The 25,371-nt window shown below is 32.1% G+C and overlaps 1 protein-coding gene and 1 pseudogene across 2 annotated transcripts; one reads left to right on the top strand and one right to left on the bottom strand.

Annotated features, from left to right (window-relative positions):
* Positions 1-10,670: 10,670 nt before the first annotated feature.
* On the top strand, positions 10,671-15,492 carry LOC125216175 (serine carboxypeptidase-like 34; annotated as a pseudogene). Its single transcript, XR_016136286.1, has 10 exons — positions 10,671-10,914; positions 11,826-11,933; positions 12,330-12,428; positions 12,812-12,904; positions 13,026-13,114; positions 13,499-13,796; positions 13,881-14,010; positions 14,697-14,792; positions 14,993-15,101; positions 15,194-15,492. The product of XR_016136286.1 is annotated as a serine carboxypeptidase-like 34 (transcript).
* Positions 15,493-20,058: 4,566 nt separating this feature from the next.
* Positions 20,059-21,085, bottom strand: LOC125215960 (uncharacterized). Its single transcript, XM_048117546.2, has 2 exons — positions 20,752-21,085; positions 20,059-20,678 (listed from the first exon to the last, which is right to left on the bottom strand). The coding sequence occupies exons 1-2, from the start codon at positions 21,058-21,060 to the stop codon at positions 20,262-20,264; spliced, it is 726 nt and encodes a 241-aa protein (XP_047973503.1). The 5' UTR covers positions 21,061-21,085; the 3' UTR covers positions 20,059-20,261.
* Between the last annotated feature and the right edge of the window lie 4,286 nt (positions 21,086-25,371).

Genomic DNA, 25,371 nt, shown 5'->3' with positions numbered 1-25,371 from the left:
TTTTTTATACTAAAGTAGTTTAATTACCATTTTAATATGTATGTAACTTTAAATTGAATATGTAATTTAATAGTACAATTTTAAATATTTATTTAATTTTTAATATGCTATATATTATAAAAACTCACTTTTAAATTAAAACTTCTAGATCCGCAAAGACTTCATGCAACAAAAGTAATTTAATTCGTGAAGCCATTGTTGAAGAATTGAGCAGCCATGTTTGACTGCTTGTAGCTGCAATATTAGAAAGTTGAAACACAATTTCGAAGAAGGAATTGAGGGAAGTAACCGATTTGTTAATTGCCTCTTATCTATTTGGTAGTAGTATTTATTTGAGGAATATGAGAAATGTCAGAAACAGGCAACTCAAGAAATTTCTAGGTCTTTTGATTTTTATAAAAACGCATAACTCAAGAAAATGGCGAAGTTTGGAGGTGAAATAAAAAGAAGAAAAAAGAAGGTATGATTAATATCTTCGGCCAACTAGTTATTGTTTCAACATGTATATTTCCTTTCCTACTTACTTGTTCTGATATGAAAATCGTTGTAAATTAGGAATAATCTTGGAAAAACATGTAAATTGGTCAAAAGGTTACCTATAATTTGAAGTAAAATAGAACTATCGATTATAAGTTCAAAAACTAGAACCATCAAATATAAGTTGCCTACGCACTTATAATTCCGTTCTTCTCGAAACTGCTATGTCACCCGTAATTACTTACGATAGAAAGATAAACTCATTTTAATAATTTATTTGACTTAGGCAATTAAAGGAGTACTAATTTGTGGTGGAAAATGTTCCCACGCACGTCTATTTTTTGAGTTTGTTTGTTTGTTTTTTTTTGGTATAATTGGTGGGTTGAATGAGTACGAAAAGAGACTATTCAAAGTAGCATGCTTCGGTTAGTTGCTTCTATAGAGAGAGATGGTGATATTTGAAGAAACGTCCAAAAACGGGTGCCTGAATCCGAAAAGTTCAATATCATACTACTCAATCCCGACCCATGTAGTTATACGGGTAACCCGATACGCGCATCGGGTGTCCCAAATCCGCAGTTGCCGATACCCAAACCCGCTTGCATAAGTTGAGTTGGGTATTATATATATTGTTTAATGGTATTATGTACATGTACATGTTTGTACTCTATAATGAGTTTCCGCTACATAGCCGAAGAAGAAGAAGATAATCCGCATACAAAATTTCTCACATCAATTTTAGGAGTAAAACAAATACAAGTACAATTGTACAGCGACAACTTGGACTGCATTTAGTGTAACACCTTTGCGTATTTGATCTCCACAAACAAATCCAGCATGCCTAAAATCTAATCACTATTCAAAAGTTTAATACAAAATCAAAAATAGCACTAATTACTATAAGAGATGTCAGAGGAGACACAATTGGAAATAAGTATTGTGCAGTATATATTTCATTATTTGAAAACCCTAATCCTAAAAATACCGGGTATTAACGGGTATACCCATACCCGCAAAAATTTAAAACACTACCCGATCCCGCCCCGTTTCCAGATGTTGCCGGGTAGCAGGTCGGGATGTGTTTTAACTGTTACTACCCGCTACCCCTTTCGACACATAAAGTCAAGAATTGCTATCTTTTTCTTGTGGATGAGAAATTTCACGTGAAGAAGAGGGAGAGGAGAAATGTCAAAAACGCGTTTTACAGAAATTTCTAGGAGAAGGTACCATTAGTATCAGTGGCCAACATCTATAAATACCTACTACAGTTGCTACAGTATATACACCAATATCAAGATCTCACTCAAGCTTAGCAAAAAATAAATTAATTATCATCATATCTACTGATATAAAGAGAGAAGGGAGAGATGCATCACCTGGCGCACCAAATGCAACATTTGGTTCCTGCGATAAACTCTGTGACGGAAGGAAGGAGGCTGAACAAGTTGCTGATTCAGGAGAGGAGGCTGACCCAGGGCAGCAGCCAGAGTTCACTCTCTCGTTTTATTTTAAAAGCCACTAAATTCATCAAAAAAATAATAGAAAAGTAACCCTTCTTTTGTTTATCGGAGCGGATCTTGTATCTTTTGCTCCAACAATGGTGCACAATTCCTACTCAAACACTCTCAACAAAATAAAATAATCTTATAAACATGTTTTGTTGTGAGTGTTGGAATAGGAATGGTGCACCATTGTTGGAGTAGGAGAGCCGCTCCATTGTTTCTTACTCCCTCCGTTCCAGAGTCATTTCATTTTCTAAACAATGATATAAATAATTAAAGTGTAGAAAGAGTAAAATAGAATAGAGTATTGTAGTTAAAACTTTTCTCTACATTATTCTCTTTCTTACTTTACTTTTTCCACACTTTAACTATTTGTTACTATCATTTTTTCAAACTAAGTGCAGAATATGAAATACTCTACTACTGTGGAATGGAGGGAGGGCGTATCAATCAATATTATGTTCATTGTGTTTTCATACATACTGTGTCTTGTTTATTGTGTTTTCATCCGTATTGTGCCTGTATCCTTGCACTTATACTTGTTGTATAATGTGGCTTTGTTTTTTATAGTAAATTTCCTTTTTTGTGATATTTTGAGCGTTTTGTACTCATCAAAAGGACAAAAATAAGATATACTAGTATTTGTTTTTATTTTACACGGCTTAAATTATGTTGATAGCATGTAGCTCGTCCTCATTTTAATCTTGAACCTTTCTTTTGTAAACAAAATATTAGAATGTAAAAAATAATCGAACCTTCTAAATAGCAATATCATAAATCTAAATTAATGTCCAATAATCCCTTAATCACGACTTATGAGTCTCGATAGTTTTAAAACATTTATAAAACAATTAAGTTGTAAATTGTTTTTTTTTTTTTTTTTTTTGTTTTAAGAGAAAATTTAGCGAATGAAAGCCAGTGTATTATTGCTCAAAAACAATAATCATTATTGCAAAGATTAGTAATTTAAAATTTGTTTTGGTTTTAACTTTTAATAGATACCATAATGTCCTTAAAAATTTATCGATCGATTTTTTTAAAAAAATTTAGCGACTTTTAGTTTCTTATTCTAAACATGAAAAATTTCAATCTAGACCCAGAAACTAGCTGGTAAGATATTTCTCATCCAATTATAAAGTGAGAGTTTGAGTCAACATGATACGTAGAAGTGAATGGAGAACTATTATTGATCTTATACCGAAATTAAAAGCCAATGGTAGATAATGAGGCGTTTCTCATTCAATTAATATGTGAGGATCGGAGTTAGAAATCTCAGTAAATAAAAAATTATTAGGAGTATTAATCATCTTTAAATACAAAATGAAATATAACTAGTAAAGTAGTAGCTTTGAGATGGTTTCAGTTTTTTATTCTCGACATTCAAAATTAATTTTATATTATTTCATGCGAGTAACTTTGAACGAAGCAATGGAAATATCTATCATTTTTTACGTAAATGTTTTACATAAAATGTCTGATGTCTCGCTATATAAACTACGGGTATGGAATGATAACTAGTCTTGCCACATATTAGTATTTTGTATGTGATATTTTTTTTAATACACTAAAAGTAAGGGATGAATTATGTTAAAATGCGTGGACACAAAACATTATTAATTCTTCTTATTTTTGCAAAGCAATTTCGTTTCATGTGTTGGGGTGGAAATTAATTTGTTAACCGCCCACTGAAGTTACATATTGCTTCTGTTTTAATTTTTTGCTTATTTACAGTATTATATTCTTGTGATTTATTTTATACTCTCTTTGTTCCATAGTAATAGAGTCATTTTCCTTTTTAACAAAAGTCAACATATTTTTCCGCACATACTTTACTCTCACTTTATTCTCTTTTACTTTTTTCTCTCTTCATCTCTCTACCTTTTTCATTTTCCACTTTATTCTCCCTTTCCTTAACTCATCTAACACAATTTTTCTTAATCTCCGTGCCGAAAAGAAACGCATCTATTACTATGGAACGGAGGGAGTATTATTTAGCTCGAATTCGGTGATTGAATGGTAAATCCCACAGACCCACATTTTCCTTCTTCGATTTTTTTTTTTTTTTGGATTTCTTAAAGTATTCAAAGATTCGACATCTAATATATTTTGCAATAAAATTCCTTATAAATTGATATCAATATTTAATCAAAACAATATTGTTTTAAATTTGTGTGATTAAAAATGAGCCCGTCTTTGGGCAACCATGATTACAATGCCTTCACCTAATACGAAACCCAATTAAAAGAATCGAGCTTATTCAGCACTAGCACAAGGCCAAAGCCCATCATATGAAAAATATAGTAGTAATGCGCAATGATCCACCACATACAAATAGGTTTATTTAATTTTCAAATTAAGTGTTTTTAAATTTCTTATTTAATGTATATTTGGTCCCTTCAAATATTAACATCTAAACGGGAAAGTTCTCTATGTAAACGAAAAAACACAATTTTGTTGGTAAAACATTTCTTCTCTAATAATAAGTTGAGGGTTTGTTTCATTAGGTCAGAAAGTAGATGGAGATCATCTTACGATGAAAGTACTATAAGGTAAAATAGACTATGAGTCGTGTCTATTATCCTCATTCACAAAATCAACATTATTTGCTATACATAGATTCTAATATACTACTAATAAACAGCCTCATTTAAATAATTTTCAGTGACGATTTAAATCACGAATTGGGTCAAATTTTGGTAAGTTCTGGTAACATAGTAGTAGTAGAAGTATTAAATGATAAAGTTATGATTTTCTACTATACACAAAATGAGGTGTTTTCATTTCTTATTTTAATTAAGTAATGGTGTTTTGAAAGCTCGTATTTTGATTTCCAAAACGTTAATGTGACCACCGAAGTCCGACGAGGCTACCGGAGAAGTTTATTTTTGGACTTGCGACCCCACGCAGCAGCATCTCCGAACGTCCACCCCATGGTTGTTTTATTTTGAATTAGAATGGTCAACCATTTAATACTCCATATACTAGTTGAAACAAAGGAATCAGGTGAAGACAAATTAAGAATCCTTTCCCAAGTTGAGCCACTTGTTGATCCTATCCTATGCAGCTGCACCATTCATCTCAACAAAGCTCAAAAAATGTTGTTGTTTTTTTGTAGAATTGAATAGTTGTTTGTTAGAATAGTCAAAGTGATGGTGATGATTGAGAAAGATGAGAAATTTCTAGGTGGAGAAGAAGAAGGTGTGATTAATGTCTTTGCTTTGGCCAACGTCTATAAATACATATGTACAGTACGCCAATATTAAGACTCAACTCTAGCTTAGCTAATAAAAATAAATTATCATCACATCTAGAGAGAGAAGGGAGAGATGGATCAGCTGGGGAAGCTTATTTTAGATTTCGTTAAGATGATATCCGAGTGGGTGAACGCGAATAGGGAGAACAAGAAGCGCAACAAGTGGATGCGCGGCTAGCCGGTGAGCTTCAAGCCATGGAGGAGCACTCGTTTATTTGTTTTTCAAAGCCACTCAAAATCCAAAAAAATAAAAAAACCCTCCTCTTGTTTCTTAATTATGAATTAGTACTCTCTTTATTAATGCGCGCATTTTCATACACAGATTGATCATTGTCTTATATCTTTGTACTTGTTGTCCGTTGTGGCTTTATTTCTTCTTGTAAATTTCCTTTTTGTTGTATTGAGGTTCTTTTTGGCGTATCATCTGAATTCCTCTTCAATTCAACTTCCGCTTATCTTTCCATTTTGAACTACTCATACTGAAAGCATGTAGCTCATCCTCATTTTAACTTGGAACGTTTTGTAACATACAAAAATATATATTACAAAATATTAGAATGTAAAAGCTAATAGGGCATTGGAAATTGATTGGTTAGGATGCTATTGTTGAATAAAAACAAATGACTTTTGGGGTGGGGGATTGCTCATGCATCAAACTTGCATTATTAGTTTGAGATATTAGTGTTAGTGGATAGTGGAGTCCATTGAATGTTTCTCATTTTAGAAAACAGACCAAAAAAGAAAGAGTTTCTATTTTTAGGAAACAGATGGAGTAATCATTGTTAATTTTAGTCCCTCCGTCCACCATTAATCGTAACAAGTCGACCCGTCTCGGATTTAAATTAAAATGTATGAAAAAATTAGTGGAATATGAGTCATACTTTTTTTTATATATAGTTTTATAGTAAAATATGAGTGAAATGAGTTAGTGGAATATGAGTTCCATTATCAGAAGTAATAAAAAGTACGTGTGATAAGTATTGGCGGAAAAAAACTAGTGATAAGTAAAGACGAACAAAGGAAGTATGAATTGTAAGCAAAATTTATCCATTTTCTATGAAGATTCATAAATATGAATGAAAAACATATGGAGCTTTAACTTTCACAACTCAGTTGAGCCCATGGGTCAACTAAATTATTCAGGACACGCTCACTCGCCAGTGCAATTCCAAAATTTCTACAACTAACTTCAGCTTTAAATTAGACTCGACTCAATTATTCAAATCAATTTTGAAACCTTTAGCATTCGCTAGACCTAAGTATGAGAAGAAAGTAAATGGAATAGATTAGATTAATATGGTAGGAAAAAGTCGATTGGGCTTGGCCCTATGTGGCAACTATCCTACTCCCCCGTCCATAGAAATATGTCATATTTAGTTTTCATCTGTCTCATATAAATAATTTATTTCCATTTACGGCAATATTTTTCTTCTTCTCTTTTACTTTATTATTTATTGGCCCGTCATTCATTACACAATTTCAACTACTTTTTCTCATTCTCTTTTACTTTACCATTTATGCATTAAAACTCGTACCAACCCTAAATAGCCTATATCTATAGGACGGAAGGAGTATTAGTGTTTATTTTTTTAATTATTTGACTTTATTTATTTTAAGGTTTTCGTAATGATATTTAGTGATGAAAAGTAAGAATAAAGTTCATTGCCATTTTTAGTAAACTCTAAATGAAACTTTTAATGAGGATCAGACGAAAATGAAAAATGTAACTTTTAATGAGGACCAAACGGAGTTCCTAGTAATTTTATTATTGATGCCCAATTAAGTTGAAAATGTTGGTTTGTATGGGCCTTCACAGTCCTAACTAAAACTAGCTTATCGAATACTTTGAACTGAAATACGTATCACTTAGCTTGTTTTGACATGAACGAAAAGCCGTTGTAAATTCGGGAATAACCGAGTTAGAAACATGTAAAATGGCTAAAAATCACCTAATTTGAACTAATATTAGAACTGTTGATTATCAGTTCAGAATAATTTATTTGACCTAGGCAATTAAAAGAAATAACTAATTGATGGTGAAAAATGTTCCCATGCAAGTCTTTTTTGGAGTACTTTATTTTTTTGTTTTTATTTGTAGAATTGGTGAGTAAGAGAAAGACTAGTCAAAATAGGCTGGCCTGGTGTCCCTGCTTAGTGTAGAGAGAGAATAGTCAAGTGATGGTGATAATTGAGGAAGATGAGAAATTTCTAGGTGAAAAAAACAAATAACTCAAGAATGGCGTTTTCTGTGGATGAGAAATTTCTAGGTGAAAAAGAAGAAGGTGTGATTAATATCTTTGGTTTGGCCAACGTCTATAAATACATATGTACAGTACACCATTATTAAAACTCAACTCAAGCTTAGCTAAACATAAATTATCACCACATCTAGAGAGGGAAGGAAGAGATGGATCAGCTGGGGAAGCATATTTTAGATTTGATTAAGATGATATCCGGGTGGGTGCACGCGAATCGGGAGAACAAGAAGTGCAACGAGTGGATGCGCGGCTAGGGCAGCTGCCACCGGTGAGCTTCAAGCCATGGAAGAGCACTCGTTTATTTGTTTTTCGAAGCCACTCAAAATCCTAAAAAAAAACCTCTTGTTTCTTAATTATGAACTAGGAGTAGTACTCTCTCTATTAATGTGCGCATTTTCATACACAGACTGATACGTGTCTCGTATCTTTGTACTTGTACTTGTTGTGTTGAGGGTCTTGTTGTTACTTGTTCTACCTTCTTCTACTTAAATACCTTTGTTTTGGGTTTTGGGCATTTTGTAGTCATCAAAAAGAAAAAGATATACTAGTATTTGTTTTTGCATGATTTTGTCATATTGATAGCATGTAGCTCACCTTCATTTTAACTTGAACATTTTGTAACGTACAAAAATAAATACTATAGTACGATTAAAACTAGTAGAACACTCTAAATAGCTATATCATTTAATCACAACTTATGAGTCTCAATTGATCTCACGCATGTTTTAAAACACTTATAACAAGGGACTTTTCTATTTAAAAGAATTAAGTTATAAATTTAAATTATATTTTGATTTTAAGAGAAAATTTAGCGAAGTCAATGAAGCCCGTGTATTAATGCTCAAAAACAATAATCATTATTGTAATTAATATTAATTTAAAATTTGTTTTGATTTTAATAGATATCATAGTTTATCTTTTCAAAATTTAATTAATTATAAACTGATATCAATATTTAATCAAAACAATAGTGTTTTAAATTTCTATGATTAAAAATGAGCCCGTCTTTGGGCAACCATGATTATGTTGGGCCTTCACCTAATAAATTTTATTTACTTTGTCCATTATACGAAACCCAATTAAAACAATCGATCTTATTCGGCATTACCACAACTTCACAAGGCCAAGCCCATCACATGAAAAATTATAGGAGTAGTAATGCCCAATGATCCACCGCTTACAAATAAATTAATTTCATTTTCAGATTTAGTGAATTTTAATTTCTTATTTTATGTATATTTGGTCCCTTCAAATATTAATATCTAAACGGGAAAGTTCTCTATGTAAACGAGGAAACACAATTTAATTGGTAAAATATTTCTTATCCAGTAATAAGTTGAGGATTTATGTAATCAAGGTCATAAAAGTAGACGGAGATCATCTTACAAAGAAATTACTATAAGCTAAAAGTAGACTATGAGTAGTGTCTATTATCCTCATTCAACAAAATCAACATTATTTACAAAGGAAAAAAAAAATTATCAGTAAAATTATTAAAATTTTGATTCCTTATCAATCATGATGTGATAAGGATAAAAACCCTTAGCCAGACTAAATAAGTAGCAAAAGTCTAAGTTTAGCCATTTAGGAATGTTCAAAGATTTGATTTTGAAAATTAAGAGGCTATATATTCGATGCATTGAGTGTAAATATTTCCTTCGACTTTTGAGTATTCAAGTTCACATTGTTGAAAATTGTTTCACGTCTTTATTTGACTATTACTAAATTGTACAACTACATTAGTTTATTGAGTCTGAAAATATTATAAACTTTTGATCAAATTTATCACATGATTGCAAAATTAAATTATAAAATTATGAATTTAATAATTTTTTTCATTTTTTTCTTAAGTTGTCTAATTTAGGTGAATTGCATGCAGCATTACATCTAAAATTTTATTCGAGAACGAGACCAGTCGTGAGTTTCATCATTTTTCACCACACACTTAGCTAGCAAATATCTGAAACACATCATCAATTTAAATCACATGTGTTTTATAGCTTTATATCAACAATATATTTAAAATAAGAAATTTGAATTCATGCAATTATTCTTCTTTTGTTTCTTTTTCCTATCCCGTAACTAATTACAGTCCAACAATTAACCAATTCGTTAATTAATCACTTAATTAGTTGCCTATCATTTCAACATGTATATTCCCACTTAACACGTCTATAAATGTATAGTACTCCCTCCGTCCCGCTTTAGCAGTCTCATTGACTTTTCTGCTCCCTTTTTGTAAAAATGATAAAAAATAGTTAAAAAGGAGAAATGGTAAATTGAGAGAGAGAATAATATAGAGAAGAGTTTTATCTACAGTATTGTCTCTCTTACTTTACCATTTCTCCACTTTAACTATTTTTTATCATTTTTACAAAAAGAGGGCAGAAAAGTCAATGGGACTGCTAAAGCGGGACGGAGGGAGTAATATATATGTATACCAAGGGGAGTGATCAATTGCTAACTCATCATTTAATTGCTAACTACAACTAATTTAAGGCCATAGGATTTTAGAAAACGCGTGGTCTACAACTTGCCACGTGTAAGTTTCGTTTTTATTAATAAAATCAAAAAAGATAAAAAAAAACGCCAAATTAGGGTATTAGATGAAAATGTCAATATAGTGTTTCGGAAATATTAACACAATGCTTTGAGAATGTCAACACGGTGCTTTAAGAATGTTAACCCATTGCTTATATTGACATTCTACATGTATTATATTGACATAATTTATATAGTATGTTGACATTTCTGCTTTACGAAAAAATTGAAAATTTTTTGAATTTTTTTTCAAATTTTGACGTCGGAACATATACATATGTGATATCGTTGGAATCCTAATAAAATTATCTTTAATTTGATATATGTTATATGAATTTAAAGTTTTGGGATTTCTTTTAAAAGTTAGTTATAACTAAATATGTAGTTAATTGACATTAATACCCCTATTGATATTTTATGGAATTAATCATATGGCTTTATTGACGTTTTTTGTTGATCGTATTGATATTTCTTGGTTGATGATCTAGGCTTTAATTTGAATATCTAATGGTTATTATTTAGTTGTAGTTAGCAATTAGGTATTGAGTTAGCAATATATCACTCCCATGTACACCAATATTAATTAAGACTCAAGCTTAGCTAAAAAATTAAATTTATTGTCACGTCTAAAAGGGGGAGATGGACAAGGCGATGCATCATGCGATCTTAGTGTTATTAATGGCGGTGGTTGCGAAGGCAAACACGACGGGGGAGCAGGAGGCGGACCGAGTGGCAGCGCTGCCGGGGCAGCCGACGGTGAGCTTCAACCAATATGCGGGGTATGTCACTGTCAACTAGAGCCATGGAAGAGCTCTCTTTTATTGGTTCCTCGAAGCCGCAGAAAATCCTCAAAACAAACCTCTCCTCTTGTTTCTTACTGGAGGTACTAACCGATAACGTTCTTGTTTTCTTGTGTTCGTTTGCTGTTTTTTTTCATATTCAAGATTTTAGATATATATAGTGTTTGTTTTTGGTAGATTTCGTTATTATTTCTATTTCAAATTGCTATTTCGATATATATAGTACTATGTAGCTCACCCTTATTTCTATTTGAACGTTTTGTAGTAACATATTAGGATCTAAAAGCTAGCTAGTAGGAATTTGGTAGTATTTGATTGGTACTCCATTTGTTAGGATAAAAACAAATGAAATTGGGAGAAGAATGGGTGGGTCTCGCTCATGAAGCAAACTTGCATTATTAATTTGAAATAGTAACAAAAAGAAAATATCTTAACTATAATCAATTGAATAATTACATATGTAGCATACTCCCTCCGTTCCAGATAGTTTATCCCATTATTCCATTTCGATCCGTCTCATATTGTTTGTCATATTTCACTTTTTACCATTTTTGGTAGTGGATTCCATATTCCACTAACTTATTCCTACTCATATTTTATTAATATGTAAAAATAGAACTCACATTCCACTAATTTTTTCAACTCACTTTTCATTACATTTCTTAAAATACGTGTCTAGTCAAGTCAAAGTGAGACAAACTATTTAGGACAGAAGGAGTATTCATGAAAATGGGCCAATCTATATACATTGACTTTGGAGTCTAAATGACTGCATTATTACCTTTCACATCATTCATTTCTTTCGACAAAAAGTCCAAGAATTGGTTGAAAACCCACACGCTATAAATTTAAAAATTAATATTAATTCATTAAATTATACAAAAAATTAAAGCAACAGTTATCCATTTTCTATATAGATTTAAAAATATGAATGAAAAACAAATGAAGCTTTAATTTTCACAACTCAGTTGAGCCCATGAATTTGTGATTTCAGGTCCGGGATGCTCGTCAATTGCGTACGGACAGTCACAAGAGTTGGGACCTTTCATTCCCCAAAAAGGGAAACCAGAGCTCAAGCTTAACGATTATTCTTGGAATAAAGGTAAATAATTAATAATTATATCATCATCTTCATCACAAGTTAGAAAATTTTGGTTGAATATGTGTGACAAGTGAAATAAGTTTGTGATTAGATAAAGTTAGTAATTTATGCTTCTCATTTTATTAAACTCTTTCATTCTCCCAGTTTTAGTCCATTTTTGTCATTTTTGTCGGTCCTTTATTTAGTGTTCATTTTTACTTTTTGCCGTAAATGTTAAGTAGACTCCATTTAACTCACATTTTATTATAACAATAAATAAATTGGAATTTTTAAGTTCAATTAACCATAATACAAAATTGAATATTGTTTTATTTTTCATGTTCATTAGAAAATTGGATAATTATAAGTTGATTATGATTATTGATCTCTATATTAATTATTTTTCTTTTCATGTAGCTGCCAACTTACTATTCCTAGACTCTCCGGTCGGTGTTGGTTTCTCATATACAAATACAAGCAGTGATTTGCAAAACCATATTGGTGACACGATTACTGGTAATTAATATAAGTATCTTTTAAATAGAGAAAATTGTCAAAAAAACTTATGAAATTTAGTCAATATTGCAAGTGTTATAAAGATTGATAATAATGTCTTTTAAATTCGTGAATGTTTTGTCCACGTAGTCTTTCCCGCAACTACATCACACATAATTTCCTCTCAAGCTATGAGACAATTGTGAAAAATGTAGATTCACAATATTAGTTGTTAATGACCAAAATTTGGCAAAATTATATTGTTTTTCCGATAATTTACCAACTAAAATAATATTTCATGCTCTATACAATTACAGTTTATTTTTTTATAATCAATTTGTTGAAATTAAAATTTTGTTACGTTAATCTTGACCTGCATTTTTTTTATTTGATTGTGTAATTAGCTCTGGATTCATACAATTTTCTATCGGGCTGGTTCCAAAGGTTTCCTCAATTTAAATCTCATGAGTTCTACATTGCTGGGGACAGTTATGCTGGTGAGTAACTTAACTAAAATCATTATTAATTCTATTGTTGGTTTATATGAGGAAATTATTTGAATAAACTAAATTAGATTTATTTACATTTAATTAGACACGTTTATTTTAAACGTTTCAGGACACTACGTTCCTCAACTTGCTGAGTTAATAATAGAGAGAAACAAAATAACATCGGACGACGATCATATTAATCTCAAAGGCATTATGGTAAGATTTAGTGTATCTCACCATCTTCAATTTTTAAGCACTATCATTTAGGAATAATATTAATTTAGATGATCAAATTATAGTCACACTCATGATGTTTGAAAATGAAGTGTTAATCACCGAGTTTCAGTTTTTCGAAAATATTTCATGTGTGTACAAAACGACATATTTTATGAAAATGTTAAAAAAATGACGTTGTCTAAGCATCGCCGTAAGTCATCGTTTTATAATCGGATGAGACAATTGAAAAAAATTAGAACTTTGTGAATTGATATTCTCTTTTCAAACCTGGTGGGACTGAAAAATTTTCGTAATTTAAATAGCTTTTGTTCTTATAGTTTATTCCATCTAGCTCACAAGCTTACATGAATCTTTTATTAATAGATCGGAAATCCAGCAATCGACTCTGAAACCTACCAAAGTGGCAGGATCGACTACGCTTGGCATCACGCCATTATATCTGACGGACTATACGAAGAAATCAAGGAAAATTGCAACTTTACACAGCAAATTGTTTCTAATGATTGCAACAGTTCCACTCAGAAGTATATCGAGCTTTATAATATCATTGATATGTACAATTTGTACAGTCCTACCTGCGTCGGCAACAATCAAACCACCGTTTCTAAATCTTACTTACATTTGAAGGGTGATGCTCCGAAATATATATCTCACAATGTAAGTGTCAACGTTGGACTCAACTTCGATTCAATTCTTTTTGCTACAATATTTTAAATTAATTTCTCTTATTAATTTCTATTTCAAGCAGGAAAGGCGTTGGCATGGTACGATCCATGTGCTTTGATTTATATTAATGACTATTTCAACAGGGCTGATGTTCAACAAGCTCTTCATGCCAATGTCACAAAAATTCCTTATTCATGGGCACCTTGCAGGTATAACATAGTTCTCAAGGGTAAATGGGTAATTGTTGAAAAAACTAGGAGTATGAAATTTCATTAAAGGTCATACCAATAACTTAAAAAACCATCTATAATGAATTTTAATATAGTCCACAATTGTTGCACATGTTTTGATTATAACATATATATAACATCCCCTCAATAGGGATGTATTCATATCAAAACGCTAAGTATGAGTAAAACTTAAAACACTTGTTGTTCATTGGATCTTGTGATCTAACGGTCAGATTAATGCCACGTGTCATCTTATAATATAGATTTTTAGCCTAATAATGTAGCTCGGATATTAATATAGTATTTTTGTCAAATAATGTACATTTCTGGTCTAATAATGTACCTCGGCTAATAATGTAGATTTTTAGTATAATAATGTACCTTATCACAACCATCCAATCTAAGGATCCAAGGGCTATGATTTGTGTTGTGTTTTACACTGGGATGCTGTTAGGACCCCAACACACCCCTCAATATATATTACACATATACGACTTGAATATTTCATCACGAGATAATTGCAAAATATGTTAAACTTCATGTTTATTTTGGAAGATTTTTATAAATAAGCCATACCATTTTTTTATTAAAATTTACAATTAGCCCTTATCAAATTATAAAATCCAATAGAAGAATGATTGAGTACAATGCGGATTGCAATGCAGTGAGAATCTCCAATATAGGAGCGATGACGTTGCATTCTCAATACTACCAACTCTAAGAGGTATTATTGCTTCAAATCTAAGAGTTTGGATTTACAGGTAATTTTCTAGTCAATACTTGATTCATTTTCATAGCACACAACTATCAATGCTTACTATATACTCCTACAACATAGTAGTGATTTTATTTTATATGTTTAGTAGTAGTGATTTCATTTGTTAGTATTTTACTCGTTCAACTTAATTTCAATAGTTACTTATGACCAAAAGATTCACTTGTGTGTGTAATAACAATAAAGTGGAGATGCGGATGCCGTTGTTCCAGTAACGTCAACGAGATATGCTTTGAGAAAGTTACAACTAGACATTGAACAAGACTGGACACCTTGGTACACCGACAACCAGCAGGTACACTAATTTTTAAACTCCTAGCTTTCCATATATTTAATTTTATTAATAAAATTATTGATACATATATTTTATATTAATTCAAAATTAAGGTGGGAAGATGGACTGTGGAGTATAAAGGGCTGATGTTTGTGACAGTGAGAGGAGCAGGGCACCTAGTTCCCATATTAAAGCCCAGGGAATCGCTGCAAATATTTAATCATTTTCTCAAAAATGAAAAACTTCCTTCCATTCCATTTTGAATTCACTTTCTTAATTAAATTTCATATGGGAATTACAATAAATGAAGATTTGTATGCATAATAAATCTTCTATATATAGTATAATTGAAGCACGTAAAAGGTTGTGTAATAGAGAATTCTACAATAATGAAATTTAAAATCATTTCAGTGTTTTATTCTTGATTTTCAAATGTAATTCTCAATAAAATTTATTCGAGTAACTATGACGGAAGAAATTGGAAATATATAGTATCACTTTCTTTAAATGTTTCATTATATTAAACTTTCAGATTTTCACTTTTTAGAGCATCCGCAACGCTGCCTCGTTGCGGACTCGATCTCGTCTCGACAAGACGAGACGGCATCGAGACAGCGTTGCGGCTCCCGTCTCGTCTCGACGAGACGAGATGTCTCGACGCCCGACGCGTCCCGGCGAGGCAAGTCTCGAGGTCGCGAGACACGCGCCCGGCGCCACGTGGCGCGCGCGGGCTGGTGGCGTGACGCCCACTCGCCGACCCGCGAGTGGGCGTCGGATTTATGACGTCATAATTCAATTTTTTTTTTTTTTAAATCAGATTTTTCAAAAAAAAAAAAATTTAAAATAAGAAACGGTAATATTACCGTTGAACGGTAATATTTTTAATTTTTTTTTTTTTTTTTTAATATTCTATATATACTCTTCTCCATTCTCCATTTTACACACAAACACACATTTATTCTCTCATCTCTCTTTCTTTCCTCTCCAATCACTTCTATAAAATCATTCCTTTATTTTTTTCTTCTCCCAAATTTAATCAATTATGGATCCATTTGAGCAAATGCGTCGAATACTGGAAGAATCGCTAGAAGCAGATCGACGTAGGGAGGAGGAAGCCGCCGCGCCTCCTAGGCAACGCCAGACATACATCCACCGTAACCGGGAGGAAGCCGCCGCAAGGTTGGAACGTGATTACTTCAGTCCGAACCCGGTGTGGGGAGATATCTACTTCCGTCGCCGTTTCCGTATGTCACGCCCGCTATTTTTGCATATCGCGAACACATTGGCGGCACGGGAAGAGTTCTTCAGAGAAGGGTTCGACGCTGTTGGCCGTCCTAGCCACACGACGCTCCAGAAATGTACTGCGGCGATCCGTCAGCTTGCTACTGGACAAACGGCGGATGCGTTCGACGAATACCTGCACGTCGGAGAATCCACTGGGCGACTTTGTTTGTTGAACTTCTGCAAAGGCGTCCGGGCAGCCTTCACCGCCGAATTTCTGAAGAAGCCAACCACCGCAGATTGTCAGTTTCTGCTCCGTCTTCACGAACAAGTGCACGGATTCCCCGGGATGCTCGGGAGTGTCGATTGCATGCATTGGCAATGGAAGAATTGCCCTGTGGCGTTGAAGGGGTCATACACGAGCGGCCACAAAGGCACCCACCCCACCGTTATACTCGAGGCCGTCGCCGACTACCGGCTATGGATTTGGCATGCGTATTTCGGGGTCCCCGGCTCGAACAACGACATCAACGTGCTCAACAACTCCGACCTCTTCGCTGATGTTCTGAATGGTAAAGCGCCGGCCATCAACTTCGTCGCTAACAATCGCCAGTATAAAATGGGGTACTATCTTGCCGACGGCATCTATCCGAAGTGGCCAACCTTCGTGAAGACGTTCAACAGGCCTACGGACGAAAAGCAGTCTCTTTTTGCGCAGAAGCAAGAGTCTGCTCGCAAGGATGTGGAGAGAGCGTTCGGGGTTCTCCATGCTCGATGGAACATTATCAAAGCCCCGGCTCGACAGTGGTTTATAGAGAATATGGTCGACATCATGTATACGTGCATAATCTTGCACAACATGATTGTCGCCGACGAAGGACTTGAGGCGGGAAATTGGTTCGACCCTGAAACCCCGGGAAGCTCAACCGCAAGTAGTCCGCCTCGAACGGGAGTGCATCCGTCTTTGCAAGAGCGGTTGTCTATTCGGGCAAGGACACGTGATTCTACCGCCCACGCCCAACTCCAGGAGGATCTAATGGAGCACATTTGGGCAAAATTTGGCAACCATTAGATGATCGTCACTAGAGAACTCCTTCTTCTGCTTCTTTGCCTCCATTTTTTTTTATTTGAGTTTAAGTGTGCAATTTGTAATTTCTAGTTTTTTAATTATGTCTTTTTTATTTTTTTATGTATTTTAAATTGTAATTTTATTTTATTTATAATGAAGTGTGTTTTTTATTAATGGAATTTGTTGGAATTAAAAATAAAAAATGAAATTGAATGAATAGTTAAGAGATGAATAAGAGATGGTTAAGAGATGGAGGGTTGCAGGTGCTGTCTCTTAGTTAAGAGATGAGCTGAAAAGTACAGTGGGGCCCATGAATAGTGAAGAGATGAGATGGTTAAGAGACGGATAAGAGATAGCGTTGCGGATGGCCTTAAAATCGTGATATTTTTTGGAATAAGCTAAATATATAAAATATCACTATTGAATTTGAATCTATGTTTATGCAACATGTTTTCTCCTGATGATATAGAATTGGAAATTATTTTTGTTTTAAAGCTAAGCGTACTGTATAAAGCTTCTATTTATAAAAAAATCATATTTGCGAATAATAAAAATAATAAAAGGTAGAAATAATAATTAACAACTTAGTGAGAAAGATATCGACACCGCAATCCGAGGAAGTGCAAGAAACATAGACGTTTCGTTGTATTTGTGATGACTTGAACTACCAATTTATTAATGAAAAAAAAAAGTTACGCTTTTTGGGCTGTTTGATTGATGGGCTTAATTAATTTATTAACTGCCCATTACGCAACCCTACATTATCAGCCCATTCTTAATTGCTTCTGTTAGTTTTTGTTTATTTATATTTTCTTATAGTTTATTTAGATGGAATTTGGTGAGCTTGAATGATAAATCCCTCATTTCCTCATTTGTTTTTTGTGGATTTTTTTAATGTGTCTAAAATTGACATCTGATTTATTTTGCAATAAATATAACTATCAATACTCATAGTCATAACTAACTGTGCTTTTCTTGAATGATTGATAATTTAAGATATAGAAGGAAATATAAATGAAACGCGATTATTTGAAATGTTAATAATTCTTAAAGTTTCATGAAACAATAATTAGATATGAAAATGATAGAGCCATCATGACTTGAAAAGTGATAATAAAATTGAACTGACAATAAAGAGGATCAATTGTCAAATAGATTTGGGCAACTGTCGGCATATTTAATGCTACTCCATGTTGTTTTCACAAATATATCCAATTAAAAATGCTCATTGTTTTGAATGGAACCTTAATTAGATATGATAAAGCCATGACTTGAAAAGTGATAGTAATAAAAATGAACTGAAAATAAAGAGGATCAACTGTCCATAGATTTGGGTACTTGTCGGCATGTTTGGAGTATGTTGTTGTCACAAATATATCCAATCAAACTGCTCTTTGTTTTTGGCACATTAACAAATCAATAAATTTACAAAGCCACCAACTCCATATGGATATTGTAAGCATTGAATTTAGGTATTTATTTAGTTTTGACTTGTTTGTCCATTCGTTATTATTTTTTCTGGTGAACAATTAAGAACACACTTAACAAACTAGGCAATTTCAAGTCTTTATCACCACTCTTTAACCTTATTCTAGACCAAATTATTTGGTAGCATTTTATTGAAAGTTGGCCCTTGATCTCCAATTTTTTGAGCATTTTAAGGATCCACCTGAAACCGAACAAAATATACAAAAAGAAGAACTATACAATGCAGAACTGCGAAAGTATGTGATTTCTAGGCAAGAGTCGCAAGACGACGAGTTGTCATGGCGTCGTCTCCCCTTGTGGAACCAGTTCTCGATTTAAGTGGATCATCAACCACTTAAGTTGACAACTTAGGAAGAGTTGTGTGTGATTTGCTAATGAAGAAATTTTAGGTGAAAAGAGTTACTCCCTCCGTCCGCGAATAGGAGTTCCGGTTCACTTTTACCATAAATGGTAATAGGGTCTCACCTTCACCTAACTCATTCCACTCACATTTCATTTAAAACTAATATATACAAGTGAGACCCATATTCCACTAATTTTTTTCCACCTACATTTCTTAACATTTCTTAAACCACCAAGTAATGGGATTACTAATGGCGGACGGAGGGAGTATTATACAAGAGGTGTGTGTCATTTGCTAATGAAGATGTGATGAGGCCGTTATAGATAAAATTGGGTGATATTAAAAAAATGATTGAAAATTCTCAATCTTCTACCGGCTTTGCCACCATTCCTAGTATGCACGTCTTGTCATTAGTCTAGCAGAATTTTTATGGTGATTCTAATTCCAAAATCAGAATGTCTAATTGTTTTTTTTTGGATAAATCGATTAATCTAGTTTAATTATGCATGCAGCACCTCTAGCTTCAAACAAATTAACATAATAACAAATCGAGTTTTGATTTTATGTAATTTGTTGAAAACAATATATTAATATCAATAACATTTTTCAGGGTGTTAAAAGTATAATAAACAAAACTATATCACAAAGTTTGGACAAAATTTGGTGGATTTCGTCAATTTTTCTTAATTAGTAGTCGTATTTCACCTTTATTTTAGTTCAATAGCATGGCTGTGACTATTACCTTGAACCTTACACAAACAAGATAACTGCGCCAAATTAAAACTTCCAATTTCATATTCCTTTTTCGAATTTGCAATCAACCATATATATTTCGTGATTTGAACTACTATGGTCACTAGAATCAAACAAAATTTGTAAAATAAAACAAATAATTCTCAACTTCAAATTGAGCTACATTGGTGATCATAAATGATGATCCAAGTTAGTATGTGTAACCTAACATTCACAAACACCCCAATTAACAAACTCCATCAAAACTAAACCCAAAAAAAAAAAAAAAAAAAAGTATAATTCCAAAAGCAAAATCAGTTACTCAGAGTCATAGCTTTTGATTCCGATGGAGCAATCCTTCCAAAACAACCTTTTTCTTATACTCCCACGAATCAAAATCAACACCCTCCCTTTCACCGCTCTTCAATTTCTCGCCGTTTGATTCCTCCATTTTCGCCCTAATTCGAGGCACCAAGTAAAACCACGCCGTCGCGCACACAATCGCCCAAAATTTCCCCCAAATCACCATCACCACCAACGTCGCCGACACGATCACTGCGCCAACCGTCGACTCGAAGTCGCCGCCCGCCGCCTGTTTCCTCCGATGCGGCGGAGGCAGGGAAACCGAGTGCGACAGCTTGCGTCGGCTCGTCGCCGCCGGATTCACGGCGCCGATCTCTTCTTCCGCCGATTTTACAATCGAGATCGTCGTTATCGCAATTGATTCATCTCGATTTTCGTGTCTCTGAAATTGATAATGTAATTGTGAAATTTATGATCGATTAAATTAATTGATGAATTGAGAGGTAATTAGCTACCTTGCTAGTGATGATTGGTTGATCTGCAGATGAAATTGCGATCTTCTTCCTCTTCTTCTTTTCCTCTTCGTGTTGTTCGACATCGTGGATTTCGCTGGTCGAAGTCTTCGCGGTCTCCGGCGGATCGTTGACCGGAATAGCGCGGGCGGAGACCGATTTTCTGTCGCTGTGATCGGCGGAGACTTTGTTGGAAACGCCGAAGCAGGTTGCAAAGGAGCAGAGGAAGCTGCATCTACTGTGTTTTCTTCTTCCCTTTTTGGCGGCAGCCATGAGAGAGAGAGAGAGAGAGGAGAGAGAAGTTAGCTGCATGAAGGTTTTTTCTTAGCTATGTTTTGTTGAATTTGAGTGCATTTTGTTGCCCACGTTTTCATTTTCTTTTTATTTAATTATTTTTAGATTAATTAACATAATTTATTTATTCTATCCTCGCTTTTAACATAATTTTTTTTAATTTTGCGAAAAAAGAATATTTTTACCATAGAGGAACAACAGTAATAAACTTTGACTAAGATTAATTTTATTCTATATAAAAATTAGATTAATAAGTGAAGAATATATTATATGCCATTGTCTTGAAATTAAGTATCGAATTTTGTTAATTCATTAGATGATAATCTCGATTACTCGATTGGACTCTGAACGTGAGCAATCTCAACGAAGCTTCCTGTAATTTATTTTTATTTTATCTATCAAATCAAACTAGATCATTTTTATTAGAGTGTAGTATAGTGCAAATGATTTTATTAAATTGGATTGAGTTATTTTTCATAGAATTATTTATTAATGTTTAATTTGTTATTTTGATGTATATTTGAGCATGATATTTTATGTGATTTTGTTTTACTCCCTTCGTCCCATAAAAGTTGATACAAAACTTTTGTGCACGGAGATTAAGAATTTATACTAAATAAATAGGAGAGATGAAAAAAGAAGGAAAGATAAGAGAGTAAAGTAAATGATGGAATAAAGGAAGAATGATTAGATGTTTTGTCTTTTATTAAAAAAGGAAATGACTCAACTTTGTTGGGACGGAATAAAAAAGAATACGACTCAATTTTATGGGACGGAGGGAGTATAAGTTAAGTAAGATGGTAGTGTTTCCATTTTAAGATTATGCTATTTTAGTGGAATGATTAAAAAAAAGAAAATACTCCGTACTATTTTATTTCTAAAGTTAGAAGAATACTTATTTTTTTCATTTGAAGTTATATTTACTAATTCTTTTCATTCATTTAAATATTTGATGCATATTTCTTTAATTTGCATTATGCTAGTAAGAAAATGAAATATTATACTCCTCTCAACTAACTTGACTTTGGATAAATAGATGGCTCCAACTCCCGAAGGCGATCCCACCTTCTCCACGTAAAGACTGAAAAAGGCAAATGATCTGTGACTATTACCATCTTTACGAATATAAATAAATAAAATAATTGAAAAGGATAAAGAGGAGGTTTGTTTATTTCTATATCCATACCTCGCGAAAATTGTGAAAGAAAAATGTAGAAAGTTGGACTTGGGGACTCAAAAGACATATTTAGGGTACGTCTCAATGTTCAAAATCATAATTAATGAGTAATTTTAAAATCTTAATTGACATTCTATCCTCTAGTAATTACAATTTACTACAATTACTACTAGTACTTACTATATATGTCCACGTAAAAATAGCAAGTCATGCGGTGCTCCAAATGACGGGAGTAAAAATTTGATGGTCCTTCCATGCTAAGTGGCAAAATGATTTGGTATACTCTATCAATAAGTCCTTGACAAATAGATATAAAATATGGTCAATATGCCACATCTATTTAACGTCATTTCACTAATCTAACGGTTTCATTAATTAATTTATAGAAAGTAGTATAATACTATTAAATAAGAATTATCATAGTACCTTAGAATTGAATAGGCAATGTCATATAATACAATATATATGTATATTAACTACATAATGGAGTATATTTATAATATTTCACTCATTAAAAAGTAATTATAGTATTACATGATTCTTTTACGGCAAGGAAAAAAATTATGCTACTATTATAATTGTTTGATAGTAGTATTTTTTTTCTTTATTTTATATTCATATATATACAAAAAAATTATAAAATTAAAACTTATAACTATAACTTATATTTTATATAGCTTTCAATTATTATTGTGTTAAAAATTATTAATAAAATTTAATACGAGGATGCACTATCTTATCTTTATGCAATTAAAATAAACTTATTGATAAAAGACTTCACTTCTAAAATAAAATAAAAAAAGAGTATTTTAAACAATATATAAAATGAACTTATTAATAAAAGACTTCACTTCTAAAATTAAAAAAAAACAAAGAGTATTTTAAACAATATGTTAAAAAAATACAAATAATAACATATTTCACTATCTATGTAGTCAAATAAACACATACATATATATTTCACTATCTATGTAGTCAAATAAACACATACATATATATTTCACTATTTATGTAGTCAAATAATTTCTTCTCTATATTGTATGAAAACATCGAATGAAAATTGAATTGACACAAGAATTTTTTTTATAAGAGAGATATTGGAGTATATTTCACTCTAATTCTATGGTATGATAATTCCATATTTAATTGTATTATACAACTTTCCATAAATAATAAATGACGCTGTTAGATTAGTGAATTGAGGTTAAATAGTGGACCATATTTTATATCCATTTGTCAAAAAATTATTAGTGGGGCATATCAAATCATCTTGCCACTTAGTATGGAAGGACCATCAACTTTCCATCTTGTCGTTTACGGCTACATATAATATTATAATTTATGCTGCCATATTTAAAATTCCCAAATACAATTAGAATTCCATCCCAAATATATTTGAATAATTTGATGATATATTTTACTCTTCGCTATATTAGCTTTCTTTAATGGCTAATAAGTCACTAATTATGATAGTCTTTCACTAATGTTTTTAAAACATACATATTTATATTTTAAAATATTAACTAGCATGCAATAAGGCAAATTTCAACAATAATTGCTTTACATTGTTTTTAACCTTTTATGATTAGAATTCAGAACTATTTTATTAATATATTGATTTCACCTAACTCCAAACTTTCACTGTTTTACTTTTCATAAAATGTATTGCTAGTTGCTAGATAAATTTTGTGACAGAAAATGATTTATTGAAGTTTGAGGTGATGTTTTTTTACTTCAAGACATGGAACGACATTAATTCAACAATAAGGACAAGTATTGTTCTGTGTTCGCAACTTTTATCGTACTATTATACTACTATAAATTATAAAACTCATCAATTTTTAATGTATATTCCATAAAATATCCTAAATTTAGAAAAACTATAAGTTGAGGATATTTTTAAAGTAGGCTGAAATTGTGGTTTCTATTTTTTTTTTTTTTTTGTTAAAACAATCTCGTTTCATGTGTATTGAAAAAAGAGATCTAGCTCGGACCCTAACCAGATAAATATGCTTTTCGTGACAAGATTTTATATAGCAGGACATTTTCTAAATAATGCTGTAAATATGCGACATTTAATGAATAACAAACTGATGATAAAATAATAAAAGGATAATAGCTATTTACACGACGTTTGGTCAAATTATGGTCAATCTCATAAAGTTTAAATAGTATTTTATTTTGAGGTTCCAATTTATTTTAATTGTGTTATCCATGTGCAAGATGATGTCTTTTGGTGATGCTCAATTTGACGTTATTTTATTAACACGTGTACCTTTTCATTTATTTTCGTATTTTAATCAAACAACTCCGTTTTGAGCCATTATCAACGACATCACAAATTTGATAATTGAGTAAAATTTAAACACTTAGTGATTTAATATTTTGTTTATTACCAAGAACTTAATGATAATTCATGATTTAAATAATTATTATCCAAAAAAATAAATTATTATGCTTCTAATTTATGACGTAGTAGTTACTAGTAATAAAATGGAAAAGAACATTTGGTGAAAGTTCCATCCGCACAAATCACGGCCCCTACATATATATAGCAAGATTTGCTTGGGTGCTTTATTCTTAGCCAATTATTGATTAAAATTTAAAAAACATAATATTCAAATTGACCGATTAAAGTTTAAAGTATATAAACATACAAATCCAACAATTGGTGGTTTAGCTAAGGAATAAAAAAACATTGAAAACGACCTGCCCTCAGCAGTGAAAGATATTTATTTTATCAACAAATTGCGATATATTAATAAGAATTAGTCAAAATAATGTGTAGCAAACGACAAATTTTTGGTCGACAAATTTGAACAAACGCTCAATGAAGACTGAATAATTTCACAATTTAGCAATTTATTGTCAGTAGCCACTTTTGAATATTGTTGGAGTACTATATTTTAAAGGGAAAATGGCAATTTTATTCAGTAAGCACTCATAATTTTTAGTGTAGTGATTTAAAGTCATATTCTGACTTGATGCAAATTTAAAAAATATAAAAATCTAATCGAATGTAATAAAAGTAAATAAGACTGTTATTTACAGACAGACAAAAAGAAAAATAATGAAAAAAATTAGTTTTATGAATAGTAAAAAAGTATATGAGATATATTTACCGAAAAATAAAAAGGAAAATAATGAAACAA

The sequence above is a fragment of the Salvia hispanica genome, chromosome 3 (assembly GCF_029641045.1).
Source record: "Salvia hispanica isolate PSC_SH4W2 chromosome 3, Shi_PSC_v1, whole genome shotgun sequence".
NCBI classification, from domain to species: Eukaryota; Viridiplantae; Streptophyta; class Magnoliopsida; order Lamiales; family Lamiaceae; genus Salvia; species Salvia hispanica.
Note: the sequence above shows the minus strand (reverse complement) of the source record. Positions and strands in the feature narration are given on the sequence as shown.